Source organism: Diospyros lotus, chromosome 6 (assembly GCF_014633365.1).
Source record: "Diospyros lotus cultivar Yz01 chromosome 6, ASM1463336v1, whole genome shotgun sequence".
NCBI lineage: Eukaryota > Viridiplantae > Streptophyta > Magnoliopsida > Ericales > Ebenaceae > Diospyros > Diospyros lotus.
In genome coordinates, this window is record NC_068343.1 from 4,294,754 (window position 1) to 4,311,528 (window position 16,775).

Genomic DNA, 16,775 nt, shown 5'->3' on the forward strand with positions numbered 1-16,775 from the left:
ACCTAAATAGCATACAAGAAGATTTAAATATTCGGTCTCACTTCAATTGATTTAAATTAAATATTTGTCTACCTAAGATATATAAGCATAAAAAAGATACATTTTTCATCACAAAAGATTAATAAAATATATTCATATTATAAAAATATTTTTATTATCATTAAAATCCTATTTACATACCCAAGCAGGTTAAGGATAGGAGATAAGATGGAGAATGAAAAGTTATTGCACGGTGTGGCTGTATTGACATGATGTCAACGTTTTCTTTCATTTATTTAATAATATATTTCTATTTATTTAAACTGGGAATGCATAAGTGTGAGTGATATGATTAAAAATAAATGATCACATTAATTTAAAATTGTCACTGCGGTGGGGGCATGGCAATGGGTGGCTACTATAATAATAATGTTCCAAGGCTTGAGAGAGGCTTGGCAAAGTGGCAACTTGCACAATTATTGCTACATTCACTTAATAATAATAATAATACACTCTATGGGTAAAATGGATTAATCATGAATACTTGAACTCTACGTCCATTTGGGAACGGATTGTTCGGAAGGAAGATTCTTCTCTATTGAAGAAGTTGTTGGGAATTAGGGATGTCATTCGCCATGTTGAGGGATCTATTTATGCTGTGTCTGAGATGCTTACTGGATGGGCCCATGGCAGCAGGTTGAGTACTAAAGATGCGTATGATTTTGTCCGGCCGAAGGGGCAGAAGATGAGATGGGCAGCTGATGTTTGGAACCCTTGCCACGTTCCTGAGCATGCTTTTATTTTGTGGCTATGTGCTAAATATCGAATGGACAAGTTAGTTTTTTGGATATTGATCGAAGGTGTACGTCCCCTATGACATTCTGCCGATGAGTCTTTGAACCATCTTTTCTTCCAATGCTCGATGTCTTCTGCTACTTGGAGAAACATTAGATGTTGGTTGGGTATTTTACGGGCTATATCTACCGTAGCCAGTGCACTCAAATGGATCAAGAAAGAAGGTCAAGGTACGTCGTGGTAGAGTAAAGTTAAGAGAATTGACTTAGCCGCTACTGTCTACCAGCTTTGGATAGCTAGGAATTGTCTGGTTTTTGATAATTTGAATTCTTGTGTTAATAGTATCATTAAAAGGATTAAAACATGTATATACAATGTTATACTTTTCTTGTATCTATATGTTTTAGTCCGAGACCCTGGTTATGACTCAGTAAATTTCTCTCAATGTAATGTTCTCCGGTTTTATCGAGTCTTTCTATATTTTTTTATCTATATATTTTACATTTTCTGATAAAAAAAATAATAATACACTCATAAACGACTTTTTAACACTTTCCAGTCAACCAATGAATGCGCCAAGCCAAACCACACCACTTCACCCCACGTTGGCCTAACCCATTACCCAGTAACCTACACTCCTCCATTAGTACCAAAAAGTGAACAAACAATAGTAATAGTAATTCTCGAGGATGAGGAGGAGGAGGAGCAGGACCCAGTCCAATCAGCCTTTTGCCATATGATATCTCATCGTCCCATGGGATTCATCATATCCGAGAAAACTGGACCAGAGCTTGCGCCATCTGAAGCCGTACAGCGGTCTGTACCCTCCCAGTGCGATACAGCGGGACTGCAGGTGATCATAGATTGAATCCCCACCGCCCAATCCCCCTCCAGATCCACGTTCTTCTCTTCAGCACCCTCCTGAAGCTGCAAAGCAAACTCAAGTCCCCAAGCCACATCACTCATTGCTGGCCGTTCCATCCCGCTCTCCCGCAAACACCTTATTACTATTTCCCAATACTTCCGCAAGCAACTCGGCACAATCTGACCTTCCAGCTGTGGATCCAACATCTGATCGACGGTCCCTTTTCGCCAACAGTGCCGGGCCCACTCGGCCAAGCTCACTTGTTCCTTGGGCAGTCCAAGCACAATAGCTGGCCTAGCACAAAGTACTTCCAGCAACACCACTCCGTAGGAGTACACGTCGGATTTTTCCGTCAATTGTAGCCGCCGGAAATATTCCGGATCCACATACCCGAAACTACCCTTTACCACCGTGCTGACGTGGGTCTGGGAAACGTCCGTGGGGCCCATTTTCGATAACCCAAAATCCGAAACCTTGGCCACCCATTTTTCGTCCAGCAATATGTTGGTCGACTTCACGTCACGATGAATGATCGTGTGCTTCGCCCCTGTATGGAGATACTGGAGCCCCCGTGCCGCGCCGATACAGATCTGAAGGCGCTGCTTCCATGAGAGAGGCGGATTCTTCGTATTGTAAAGATGATCCCGGAGGGTCCCACGGGCAACGTAATCGTACACCAAGATCATCTCTCCATCATCATCGCAGTAACCGATGAGAGACACCAGATGAAGGTGGCGCAACTTCGATAGCATTTCTATCTCCGTCTCGAACTCTCGGGCACCTTGGTTTGATGATGGATTCAACCGCTTGATTGCTACGGTGATGGCCTCGTTGTCGATGAACCCTTTGTATACGTTCCCAAATCCGCCGGAGCCGATCACAAAATCTTCATTGAAGTTCTTCGTAGCTGCTTTGATCTCGACGAGGGAGAAGTGTCTACAGAGATCAGACGGCAGTGATGAAGCATTCGTCTTCATGGACCTTGATGCATTTGACACTATGCCAGGCGATGATTTGGACTTTGTTTCAAAGGAGTCTTCAACTCTCCTCCGTTGCCGAAAAATCAAGAAGCCCAACATTGAGGCCATAAATACTCCGCCCAAGACTGCTCCGACGATGACATAAACTGGCGGCGAGCCGCTGCTCTGGCCCTTCCCGGGTGAGGTCGGGCGCTGTGGCTGCTGTGTGGGATCGATAAGTACTGGTTCAGGATTTGGGCCTGCGAGACTGCCGGTCGATCGATTTAGCTTGAAGATCTCTAAGCCGTTTAAGATAGCATCTTTATACGGGTTACTATCGGTACTTGGGTGCAGCGCCAGCCACAGATCCCGCCTACTCTGGCCATATTCATCAGGGGCATAAACAACGTAGTCATTGAAAACAGGGAATCTTTTGCCTCCACTGAGGTATATAACATCAACTTCCTTATCAGCCGTCTGATTATTGAGAAATACGGAAAATATCCTCTGGCCTCCAAGGGTTACAAATGGGTCAATCTCGCAGAAATGAAGCCTAACCAGGTAAAAAAACCCAGAATCCACAGTGAAGAACCACGTCAAGTTGTTCTTCCGGTTAGCATCGGGGTCATTTCCCATGGTACGGGCCGTAGCGTACACAATCTCCGGTGCGGTATAGGCCGGTGTTCTGTTATTGTAATAGACTGAGTGATTGACGAGTTGGCCGGGTATAGCTCCGACGGGGCCATCTATGTAGTAGTGGTCATCTTGCACCCATGTGCGGTACATGCCAGTATCATCAGTGCCGGTCACCTCGTTGCCGCCGACGTTTAATCTGTACAGAGTTTCAAGTGCAGTTTCGTTGTCGACGGTGAAGAATTGCTGTAAACCGACCAACTTGGTGGAATGGTCATCGCGGGACATGTAGAGATTGTCGGGCATGGAAACGACTTCTATGCCATTAACGAAAACGTAAGAGTTGGGAGAGGGGGCGAAAGTTATGTTTAGCCTCTGGCTGTTCCTCACGTTCACAATGAACTCTTTGATCAAGTAGGGTTTTTTTGGGGAAGAGGCCTCGACGGTGAGGAAGGCGCTGAAGTTGCTCAAGAGGGTGTAGTCGGCGGCGGTGACGGAGAAGAAAGACTTGGACTTATCGCGGCCGGAGTATGTGGCAGGGTAGAAGTAGAAGCGGACGAACTTTGGGCCGGCGGAGACGGGGAAAGTGTAGGTGAAGGTGGAATTGAAGATGCGCGCCGTCATGAAGGGGATTTGAGGGACGGAGGTATCTTGTGTGGAAGCTGTAGATGCCAGAGACACGTCGTCGATATTGGGCGGAGAGAATTTAGAGGGGGGATCGCCATCGAAGTAAGAGTACTCGGACGGCGAGCCGCAGTCGAGGAGGAAACTATCGGTGGGGTTGTAAGCCGGTAGGTCGGCGGCGTGGGCGGTGGTGGAGGCGAGGATTAGGTGGAGTAAGACAGAGAAGTAGAGAGGGAAGGGTGCCATTTCTTGAAGTGAAGGAGGAGGAAACTGGAAGTGCAAATTAGTTAGTTTGAAGAGCTTCTGCCATGGCAGTAATAAGCCAGCCAGTAGGTCGATGGGGCCATTCTTCACGTACGGGGAGATATTATTCATTATTCAATTCTACCCATTCATCCCAGTCAAGCGGATTTAATACACTAACTACTCTCTCTCTCTCTCTCTCTCTCTAATTAGCTAGCATAGAAAATATCCTAATTAACTTTATGTTGCAAAGGCGGCTTGGCCACATGAAGCTTCGGGTTATGACATTGACATGATATATAGACTTGGAAGACTTAATTGGTTCTTTTCAGTCAACCAGTGCGTGCGCCAAATTCCAAATTATGTTTGGATCTGTATTGGATTTGTCATATTCCTTTTGGTTGGTTCTTTTGGAGTAGTAGACCCGTCAGTCAGAAGTAGTATAAGGGTAGGAACTTGGTGCCGGAGGAGACTGGGAATGCCTTTGCAACATTGACATAAAATTACGATAATTTTTAATGTCATTATATCCAGCATTCCAATCACACATAAATTTTTTATTATAAAAATTTAAGTAATAATAAACTAACAAAAATTTTAGATAATAATTTATAATAAAAGAATATGTAATTCAATATATTTATTAAAAATACTTAATAAAATTTGTAATTAAACTGAATTTCTAGTCACTTATCATTAACTTACCAAAATAAATTTATAAAAATTATAACACACTATCTAATATGATATCTAATCTGAATAAGTTAAATTTTTATTTTTATTTTTATTTTGTTGTTCATTCTTGTCTTCGTTGACCTGGTCCATGTCCACTTTCTCCTTTATTTTTGATTCTGAAAATTTCAAGTGATGCTGAAATCTTGCAATTTTTTTAATTAAAAATTTTGTAAGTATTTTTTTTGATTAAGAAAATTGAGCTTAATAAATAAATAAATAAAAATATCGCAAACCCTTCAAGTTCTTGAAATTCAGATCTTCTGCTTTCTTTGACCTGCAACCAATGATTAGTAATGTACATTTTTAAAATAAAGAATTCCTATTCCTATCATAAGTTTTAGAAAAGTATATTGAAACATTTTTTGCTTGCTGAAAGTTATAGTTGGATTCTAGTTTTTCATCTGATTTATAAATTTTTATGATGACGTAGTTTTTCAATCATTCTTTTAAATTAGACTAAAAATACATCCATGTCCTTGAACTTTTTTCGTTTAATTATTTGTGCATGTGAACAAAGAAGACCTAATGTAATCTTCAAGTTTTAATTTTAGACCTATTACACCGCTTAAATCTTAAAATTCACGACATATAAGCGTTTGGATAAAATTTTATATTAATATAATATATATGTTAATAAATTATACACAATTATTTTATCGTTAACACCGAGGGATCAATTGTTTAATCATTAGATATTAATAAATTATATATTAAAATTTTATATTAATATAATATATATATATGTTAAATATAAAAATAATTGTTAAATATATATATATACACAACGATGGGAATGAGGACACCGACAATGGAAACAGCAGATGATGGCGATGGAGAAACTATGTGCGACAAAGAAGAGGATCGGGTTTCATTCTTGAACGACTCCCGAAATCCAATTTCATATGAAACTCAATTCAGGGAAACAATAGCTTTTCGAGAGAGATTCCGGAGACCTTGCTTGGATTGGGAAACTTGTTCTCCTTGGATTTGAGCGAGAAGAATTTCAATGGTGAAATACAAGAAATCTTCGAAAATTCACTCAAATCAAGTTTCTTATTCTGCATTCAAATACATACACTGGTGGGATTAATACATGCGGGATTCTGAATTTGCCCAATATTTCACGATTAGACCTCAACTTCAACAACTTTTTAGGTCCATTACCAGTTCAAATTTCTCAAACGAAAAGCTTGATGTCCTTGATTCTTGCCTTGATCAATTTAGTGGAAATATTCCACTAGAATATGGAGATTTGACTCAGCTTCAAGCTCTTGATCTCAGCTTCAACAGATTAGACGGTCCAATTTCGGCGAGTTTTGGTGGATGTTGTTTCCGATATGAAATCCAATTTCCAGTTTCGTTGAAGGATGAAACTCGATCTTTTTTTTAGTCGCACATGGTTTTTCCATCGCCGTTGTCTGTTGCCCGGGCCTCCATCGTCAACGGCCTCCTCTATCATCGACATTCTCATCCCATTGCTAAAAATATATATATATATATATATATATTGTATTAATATAAAATTTTGTCTAAACACGTGTATGTTATGCAAATTTTGAAATTTTAAAAGTGTAATAAGTTCTAAATGAAAACTTGAGGAGCACAATAGATCCCTCATAGGCATAAATGGTTAAATAGGGTAAGTTCAGTGGCATGAATGTGTTTTTAGCCTTTAAAATGTATTTTGTATCTGAAATGTCACAATTAGTTTATTTTATTATTAATTTTATTTTGAAAAGTAATTTAATGAAAAAATTAGCCTAATTTCCTTTTTCTTTTTACCAGATCAATAGATATTTACATTCTTTATTATACCCATTGCATATGTATGCACCATCCATCAACTTCTTACTACAAATATTGCATGAAATATAATACCAAGGAAAAAATGTTTCAACATCCGTTCTTTTCCCTCATACTATGAAGGTATATTCTTGGTAATAAAGATAATAATAAAATTAGAATTATTTGAAATAGTGTTTTGAATCCTAATAATTAACTTGTCTATTTTATATACAAATTTAAAGTATTATATTCAATAATTTTTTTTTACCTGTTTTTCAATAGTCCATTACATTATTAAAACTTCTGAAATTATCTTTTTGTTGATGAACATTTGCTTCTCTAGTGGAACTTGGAGATTTTCCTTACTTTCAATAACTTGAATTTCAGCTCTAGTTGTAGAAAATCTGTAATTTAAATGTTTTACAACTTCTTGAACTATTTAAGTAAGTCGGGAATGAAATTATGATATGGTAAAAAGTTAAGCTATAATATAATTATCATAGATAAAAAATATGGAATGGATCTTTCAATCATTGTTTTGATCTACGACACTTCTAGATTGATATAAATTTTTGTTGCACTTGTCGAGGAGAATATGAGGTCTCTTATTGATAGCAAAAAGTTAATAATGTTCTTTGTGTAGTAAATTTTAAAACTATTTAAATGTAATGCATCAATTTTTTAAAAAACTAACAGTAAAGTATAATAATTTTTTTACTTATAATATCATCTACCTTCTAATTTTTTAATTATTGTAGAAGTGACAATGATCACGAAATGACCTTGTTTATCATTGTAGAAATTGAAATAAATTTTTTTTTGCTAATTTTCCCCCTCAATGTCACTTTTATTGTAGTTACCCCGATACCACAAAATTTGCATGATATTAAATAAGTTATAGGGAAATATTTTTTAGGAAAAGAAATATAGTATAACAATCTGTTTGCAATATTCTAAAATTTGATTTTTGAAAGGTTTGAAAAATAAAAATCTTACTCATCTGCAAGTAGGTGTAGTTCATTTTTTTGCAATATTTCTTGCTATGCCAACGTGGTCAATGTCAGCCAATAATATCTATAATTTGTGTATAAAATTAGAATTGATAGTTGTTTTTAAAATATTGGTAATTATAAAATATTTTTTAATTTTTTATTAATTTCTCGTACATGTGAATGTTATGTTGCCATTGACCCTTGCATACTTGCTTTTTGAGTCATTAATTAAAATACATGTCTTGGGATTTGAATAGCTTCATAATGTAATTTTCTCACAAATGTTATAATCATAAAATAAATCTTGTATTCATTAGGAAGTGGTTGATATTGTCCCGTTATTGCAATAACTTTGAAGTTTTTTATTATAAATATAGGCCCTTTAATCAAAAGATATCTGTATTTACTGATTTGATTTTTACGGATTATTGCATGCATTATATTCTCCTACAATTCCAAAAAAAAAAAAAGCATTTTAGTTTTTGTTTGTAAACATTTTTCAATTCTTACAACAAATTCAAAATTATATGATTAGTAATTGCTAACTTACCTTTTCATCGATGAAAATCATGTCCAAGCAAAATAAATCATTGTTATTTTTAGATTAATTGATTCAAATATTCTTGATATTCTAATCCTTATTATCCAATAATCTTTTGTTGGCCTCAAATTTTGAAATAGTGTATACGATATATTTACATGTACAAAATTTAGGTTAGTACAATTGACAATGTATAATCATGAAAATGGTAATCAATCTCTATAGATAAGTATGTATATGTTGAATGAATATATGGAATTGAGAAATAAAATTTATACAGATAAAGTTTGAAATAAAGTTATAGAAAATTATTGGATAATAGAATATATATCTTAAAGCAACTTATGTTTTGTTATTAAAGTTTATTTGTAACACTGTAAATGATAGAATAAACATTGGCATAAAGTATAATGTGTTAGACAAAAAATATGCAATAACTACATAATCCAAAAGAGAAAGTATAATTGTTATATATCACAGAATAATTAAAAATTTTAGATGACAGAATGATTGCAAGTAATACCAATATCTTCAATCAATTGTAGTAGGAACATGTCATCTACCAAACTTTGTGGTGTAGGTTTTCTATTTTAAAATATGATAGTAATGATTAAAAATTAATAAGAGCCTACAAACTTCATAAGATTAAAGAAACTTGATAATAAAATTTTTATTATGAAATCACATATGCTTGATGGAAGTTAAAAGTAATTTAAAGAGAAAAAAAAAAAAAAAAAGAAGAAGAGAATTTTAAGACTCTTATTTCAGTCTTTTAAGTTATTGGCAACACACAACTAACCTTCATATATATATATATATATATATATATATAGGTGCATTTGATTTTAGTTATAGTAAATATAAATATAAAGTGCTACTTAAATGTGTAAAGTTTAAGATACATCATCCTCATTTTGTTGTTAAATTCATTACATTATTTTGTTGTTAAATTCATTAGATTAGATTATATTAATAGACGGTTAAATATATGATGATAAGATAAATATAATGATTTTTTAAATAAATGATAAAACTTAAATCTAATGTATTTTATTGATTAAGATTGGAATAGATGAAAAATAAGAAAAATGGAGTGTTACTTAAATGTATAAAGTTCAAGATATATCGTCTCTATTTTGTTATTAAATTCATTATATTAAATTAATAAACAATTAAATATATGTTAATAAGATAAGCATAATAATTTTTTAAATAAATGATAAAGTTAAATGTAATCTATTCTATTGGTTGAGATTATGGATGACAATTGTAATTGAAATCGTGAGAAATTGAACCGGTCAATGCAATTAAAAAATATTTGATTGAGTAATGGTTTGGTTTGAGAAAAAATCAAATACTGTTTCAATGGGTATGGTTTGGTTATGATTTTCACCAAATTCAAATCAAAACCCAAATTGAAATCGAACTGAATGTGTGAGTAATCGAACTAAAATGAATCAAACTGAATCGAATATACATATATATGATAGATATTTATTTATTTAGTATATTATATATATATACATAATATATATATATTGACTAATGCATTTTTTTACAAGTATTTTAACTAATACATTACAAATATATAAAATATTTAACATTTATAAATTAATTAACAAATAAAAATAAAACCTAATCTTAAATTATTTTATTTTTATCAATCAAATAACTATATCTAAGAAATCTGAAGTTAATTTATAACTTTATACAAGAAAAATGTAACTTTATTAGAGTTTGTCTTTATTTGTTGTGGAGTTATCAAAATTTTTATAAATACTATTTGTAAGAATTGTCTTTGTTTGTTGATATGGATCAAATTAAAAAAATTATGCTTAAAATAAAAATTGAATGGTTTGGTTATAATTTTTAGTTTTTAAAACCAATGAGTATTGGTTTGATTTTAGTTTTATTAGTGTAAGTTTAGTTTGGTTATGATTTTAATAAAAATAAATCGAACCATTGTAAACCCTAATTGAGATTGGAATAGATGGGGCATGGGTACGGAGTGGGTGGAAGAGTAATTGCAATGTTTAATTTTATAAAAAAATGTTAGTAATTTTTTGTATTTTCTTGTTGGGGGCAACGTACGTAGTTGTAGTGGATGAAATGGGTTTGTAAAAAAAAAGACACTCAACTTGCAAGAAGTCAATCATTAGTCAACGTGTTTGTTTCTTTGACATTAGTCACCTGCTGAATCAATCAGTTGAAGACCTCCACTTCCAAGATGCATTTTGTCATTTTTTTTTTAGGGCCAACACTGATTCTTACACTTTGGTCGTTTTCTTTTTTACTTTCTTTTAGACACCTATTTGTTCAATCTTTTGTCTTTTTGATTCAAATGGCTCAGTCGCAAATTTAACTAAATAGAAAGTGGTTTCGTGTCTTTTTCATTTGTTCGGTTCATATATTTTTTTATTCAATTCAATTATAATCGATTGCACAGACTAATTTTTATATATAAGTTAGAATGTGTTTTTAAGAATTGGACTAATAGTTAACGCCTAGTAAATATATTTTATTTTAAAAATTTTAGTAATTAAAAAGAGAGTTAACATTAATTATTTATTTTTATTTTGTATTAAAATTAGGACGCGTTTGTTAAAATGAGCAAGATGAGAAGTATCAATATAAGTTTGGAATGCATTCCGAATCAAGATATGGAATGATTAAGATAAGACTAGAAAGTATTTTAAGATTTCTATCAGAGTATTTGTTAAATTTTTTAGAATTTATTGATAATTATATTTTTCTTTTTATGTGTTTATTAATGCATATGATAAGCACTAAGATAAGAGTTTTTTTTTTTTTTATCAAAATATCTCTATTATCAAATTTATGATTAAAATATTATTTTATGATTAATATGAATTGTCAAAAAAATTAAAATTAAAAATAATATTTTATTTTCTAAATTCATGTTTAAAAATAAATTTAAAAAGAGTTAAAAAGTAAAAATAATTATTAGATAATTAAAAATGGCCAAAACATATTTTCACAATAGGTAATAAAATATAAAATTAAATAAAAGAATTCAAAAATTGGTGAAAGGAATATATTAGTTAATAAAATATATATAGAGAGATTTAAATTTTAAAAATCAATGAAATGAATAATGTCATTTAAAATTTAAAAATTATCAAAACATATAATAATTTAAAAATGTATTAAATAATATTAATTATAAGAGTTAAATAAATAAATTTTTTTGATAAATTTAAAATTTTAAAATACATTAAATGGCATTAATTATCCTATAAGGGGCATATAAGTAATTGACTCTTATCTTGAAAGAGCTAGATAAATTTATTCGAGTGAGGAGGTCAGATAAATTTATTTTGAAAAAGGAAGATAAGAAGTCACGTGAGGGTTTTTTCGGGAGTGGTCAAATAAGCTTAGCAAACATATTGAAAAGATCAAACATCCGAAATGTTTTTCATATTTGACATTTTTTTTTTTCTTATCTTAATTAACAAATACTACCTTAATAAGTAAATATTTCATGGGTAATGCTAAATAAGAACGGAAACTCTTAATTTAAACAAATTTTGATCATTGTTTGATTGGGAAATTAAATTTTTGCTTAAATTTTGCAAAACTTGTGCATCGACACGATTGCATGATTAAATTTCATGTATATATATATATATATATATAATTGGATAGGTTTTATTGATGCATGTGAAACAAAAGCAAGGCAGGGACGTACAGAACGATCACAAATGACAGGAGGACAAGAGAGAATCAACTAAAATTAATTAATTAGTTTGGCACGCGGACTGAATTTAGCCGAAGAGTGAAGAAATAGTAGCCTGGATCAACATAACCAAATGTTCCTTTAATATCCGTGGACTGTAAAGTGGGCTTTGTCTATGGGTTGCGGTGCACATCTTGGACAAACTCAAAATCCGAAATCTTATTAGCTACGTACCCAATTCTCGTCCAGCACAGCAGAATGTTTGTGGTCTTCACGTCCTTGTGGATCACACTCTGCTCGCTGTCCGACTGAAGATAATCCAATCCGCGTGCGTGCAGCTCCAATGCAATTCTTCAGCCTCTGCTCCCAATTCAAAGGATGATAGATGTAGTCACTACTACTACCTTGTCGTTTTCGGTAGAGATGATCGGCGAGCGTTCCATTGGCCATGTACTCATAAACGAGTGTCATCTCCTGGCACTCATCACAGTAGCCGATCAAAGTGACAAGATGTCCATGGCGGAGCTTGGAAAGCGTCATGATCTCCGCCCAAAACTCTCCTGCACCCTGCACAGACTTGGCATTCAATCGCTTGATGGATAGAATGGGGCTCCCCATAGTCGACAAATAGTCCCCCGTAGACCTTGTCCAACCCACCTTGTCAAATAACCAGGGAATCATCGAAGTTTCTTGTGGCACTTCGCATCTCAGAGAGTGAAAACTGAAAAGAGAAGGCAAATTTCATGGGACTCCAGACTGCCACTCTAAATATGAATCGTTTGGGGGATGGGAGAGGGAACATTCTTGGAGCTGTTCTTCCTCAAGGTTTCTTTTAATAATGGATAATCTTTTATCACATTCATTGGAATCTATTGGAGAATCTTAACATACATATATATATATAGGATCATTAACATGGTTTATACCGAGTAGCAAGCACACCAACATTGCAAACGTTTGCAAAAGCCAACTTGATACTTCCAATGTTCCATGAGTTGTAGTACTGCTACATGGCAAAAGACAGATTATGACCCTAAAACTTTCAAGTTTATTGGTGGAAACTTGTCCATTTTGAAAGGAATTGAGACCCGCAAGAATTTTCCTCTTGTAGGGTGCACGATAAAAACACCAAATGCAGCTAGTTTCTGCCACAATATTTAAACTGATCCAACAACCTCAATGAGATAATTCAATTTAATCTAGTTGGATTCACTGGATGACCATTCAAATATTTTAGGGCTAATCTACTAGACCCGCAGCTGACTACTTAATACCCTCAAAATTGGAATTGCCGAGTGTTATAAAACTAGATGGTTTACATTTCAATCTCATGTATATGCATTTGAGTTAATTTAGTAAGAAAATCATGAATCTTAAATATATTATTTGGTTCCAAGAATTAATTTCAAGTACCACTTTCGGATGAGAATTGAGCCATATATGCCGTTGCAGCCTCTGATTTAGAAATCACTTCAATCTAAATAACAACACAAACAATAGACATCGCATAGATGACTAAAAAACAGAGTCGTCCCCTACCCTTTGTCAATCTGAAGTTGGGAACTCCGTAAAGGCATAATATGAAGTCCCAGTGTGTTGCTATCTTGCTAGTTCAGCATAATCAGAATCGCCCAAGTCCACAAAAGATGGATAACCAGCCGACATAACGTAGCAGTGAAGGTTGTTTATTACTTCCGCAGGAACTATACGATTTCGTGGTCTCCTCTGCAACTGTAGTACAGTTCGGAGGTCAGCCAACACATCTTCCATAGTCGGTCGTTCCCTCGCTAGTTCCTCGAGGCATTTTCTTGCAATCTTGACATATTTAGTCAAACATTCTGGTGCTATTTCGTCAAGTAGACGTCGATCAATGATCTTATCAATGGTACCCTTTTTAATATTAATCTTGAACCAACGGACAAGGTTCACTTGATCCTCATCTACTGAAAAAACCATTGGCTTCCTCCCACTTAGTACTTCTAGCAAGATGACTCCGAAAGAGTAGACATCGGATTTTACGGATGATCTTCCATATATTAAGTACTCTGGAGCCAAGTATTCGATCTCTCCCCTGATAGAAATTGTGATTGTACTTTGTTGGTGATGTAATACTTCGTGAGACTCAAAACCAGAAACTTTAGCAACCCAATTTTTATCTAACAGAATATTGTAGGGGGTGAGTTCACTGTGAACAATTGTGTGCTTGGTACCGGCATGGAGGTATTGTAGTCCACGTGCAGCATCAATGCAGATCTCAAGTCGTTTCTCCCATGAAAAAGGATCCTTACCACTGGTTTCATAGAGATGATCAGATAGAGATCCATTGGCCATGAATTCGTAAACTAGGATTGCTTCATTCCTTTCATCGCAGTACCCAATTAAAGAAATAATGTGGAGGGAGCTGAGTTTGGTTAGCAACTTGATCTCACTAACAAATTCTTTCCTACATGTGACATCTTTCAATCGTTTAATCGCTACTTCAGTCTTCCGATCGATAACGCCTCTATACACGTAGATAGATCCAATCTTCTTGAGCAACTGATGCACATTGAAGTTATTAGTGGCTAGCCGAATCTCTTTCAGTGTGAAACAACGACACAAATTGATGTCAATGCTTGCAAATCGATCCCTTTGCAACAGGTTGAGTGGCCCATTGACGTTGGGACCGAAAGATGGTATCCTTTTCCTCCACCCAACAATATTAGCTACAATGCGTGATAAGGAAGTTAGGGGCACCTTTTTTATTTTTGCTTTGCTTTGACGTATGTAGCCTTGTGATGCCAACACGAGTTGCAAGCTCTGTACCACTTCGGTCATCGTAGGCCTTTCGTTAGAATGGTTATGCAAGCATTTCTCAGCAAATTCTGCAAACAACTTGATACGACGGGCCAATACTTTGTCCTTTAAGAAGGGGTCAATAATCTGATCAAGCGCACCCTTTTCCATGCAATCCCGAGCCCATGTTGCGAGGCCGCCTTGCTCCTCATCAGGGGCCTTCATAGCCGGCCTTGCAGATAAAACTTCAAATAACACCACGCCAAAGGCATAGACGTCCGACTTCTTGGTTAGTCTGCGAGTCATGTAATACTCTGGATCCAAGTAGCCAAACGTGCCTTTAATGTCCGTGCTAATGTGCGTTTGGCTATGGGTTGTGGCGATTTTGGACAAACCGAAATCTGAAATCTTGGCCACCCAGTTCTCGTCCAGCAAGATATTTGAGGTCTTGACATCCCTGTGTATGACCGTGTGCTCTGTATTCGTATGAAGGAAAGCCAATCCCTGAGCAGCACCAATGCAAATGTTGAGTCTCCGCTCCCAAGTTAGACGCTGGTGGATAACCGTCCCAATGGCTTTCCCTTTTCTTAGTTTATAGAGATGATCGGCGAGTGTCCCATTGGACATGTAATCGTAAATAAGTATCATCTCGTTGGATTCGTCGCAGTAGCCACAGAGGGTGACGAGATGAGGGTGTCGGAGATTGGAGAGAGTCTTGATCTCGGACCAGAACTCTCTGGCTCCTTGTTTGGATTCGGCGTTGAGCTTCTTAATGGCAACAGTACTGGCGGGCTTGGTGGTTCCACTGATATCAAACGCGAGCCACCCTTTGTACACCTTGCCGAACCCGCCTTTGCCGATGACCAAACTTTCGTCGAAGTCATTGGTTGCGGATCGGATCTCGGCGAGCGAAAAGCGGCGGCACAATCCCTCGGATGGGTGCTCATCATTTGCGTTTGGGTGGCCATTGATCTTGGAATTAAGTGACATGTGTCTGGATTTACGTACTAGCCGTTTGAAACGGAGGAATTCAGTGCTTTACGAATAAGATTTGGAGCATCAACCAACCGTTCGAATTAAGAAATCAACCGAACAGCTAATTAGAGCGCACATAGAGGCTGTGGATTGATTATGAAGGGCTGCTATTCGGGTCAACGAAGGAAGGGGTGGCTTGGCTTGGCTTGGAGCTTCCTTTTCCAATCCCCTTCCCTTGTAAAAACTTCTACAAGTAGATGTACACAATAATAAATCATATATTTCATTAATTGCACCCGACAAGGTGATCGTGACCCACAACCACCTATTGAAGTCCAGTGAAAGTGTGATATTATATTGGTTATTTATTTCTTCGGATGGTATTTTATTGGATTGAGGGTTGAAGAAGTTGACCTGGAAATTTCGTGGAAATTATGTCTATGCCACGCTCATTGGCTACTGCAACGACTTTGACGACTGATACTTCCTATCTTCTTCCGCTCTAACAAAAAAATATCTATTCCATTTTATCTAATTTTTTGGGTCTAGTTTTTTATAACTTTTTTTGTTGTTAAAAAGAAAGGCATTTATTGGATGATTAGTAAGTTATTTTCGACCTCATTTTTTATGTCAACAATTTACTAATAAATATTGATAGAGTTGAAATATAGAAAGATAATATATATGTTTCTAAAATACAGGAATGTGATGATAAATTTCACTTAAGCTAAAAAAAAAAATAGTAATTTACCAAAGAAAAATACAGACCGCCCTGCCAATTGAATCCTCCCGTTCTCTTTGTTAATGTATCAGCATCCTTACAGGTTTTATATCTTCAATTTGAGGTAGCGTAGCTTTAGTGCATTCTCGTCTCATCCATATTATCATTAATTAAATTAAATTGTGGGACATAAGTTCCACTGGGGAGGCATGTTGTCAACAGAGTACTCAATAAATCTATTTCAAGAACACTTTTTCAACTATGGACTGGTAGAAAGTGTACCCTTAATCACTTTTGGTTTTGGGATTTGCCCTATTAAAGTTAAAATTTATAACTTTCTTGAGCAAAAGACTGATTCAATTAGTCGCTATTATTTCATTAGATATCGAAACCATGCTAAAGGATATAAGTTTTATTTCATAGAGAGTTACAAAAATTGTGGAGTTTGTGTATGCA

General features: G+C 35.0%; 2 protein-coding genes and 1 pseudogene across 2 annotated transcripts in view; all 3 read right to left on the reverse strand.

Moving 5' to 3' along the window:
• Window positions 1–1,297: 1,297 nt before the first annotated feature.
• LOC127803094 (receptor-like protein kinase FERONIA) overlaps window positions 1,298–16,775 on the reverse strand; it is a 34,705-nt gene continuing 19,227 nt past the window's right edge. Inside the window, exon 2 of the mRNA XM_052339127.1 lies at window positions 1,298–1,692. Within this exon, the coding sequence (XP_052195087.1) occupies window positions 1,519–1,692 (174 nt within the window). The 3' untranslated portion in view covers window positions 1,298–1,518. The remainder of the gene's footprint in view (window positions 1,693–16,775) is intronic.
• Window positions 11,824–13,007, reverse strand: LOC127803098 (putative receptor-like protein kinase At5g39000; annotated as a pseudogene).
• LOC127803096 (probable LRR receptor-like serine/threonine-protein kinase At1g51880) lies at window positions 13,243–15,790 on the reverse strand. The gene has a single exon (XM_052339128.1). It carries the CDS (start codon window positions 15,611–15,613, stop codon window positions 13,448–13,450), a length of 2,166 nt encoding a protein of 721 aa, XP_052195088.1. The 5' UTR covers window positions 15,614–15,790; the 3' UTR covers window positions 13,243–13,447.

Coding starts and splice junctions, on each gene's coding strand:
- LOC127803096 (XM_052339128.1), bottom strand. CDS start 15,613: ATGTCACTTAATTCCAAGATCAATGGCCACCCAAACGCAAATGATGAG.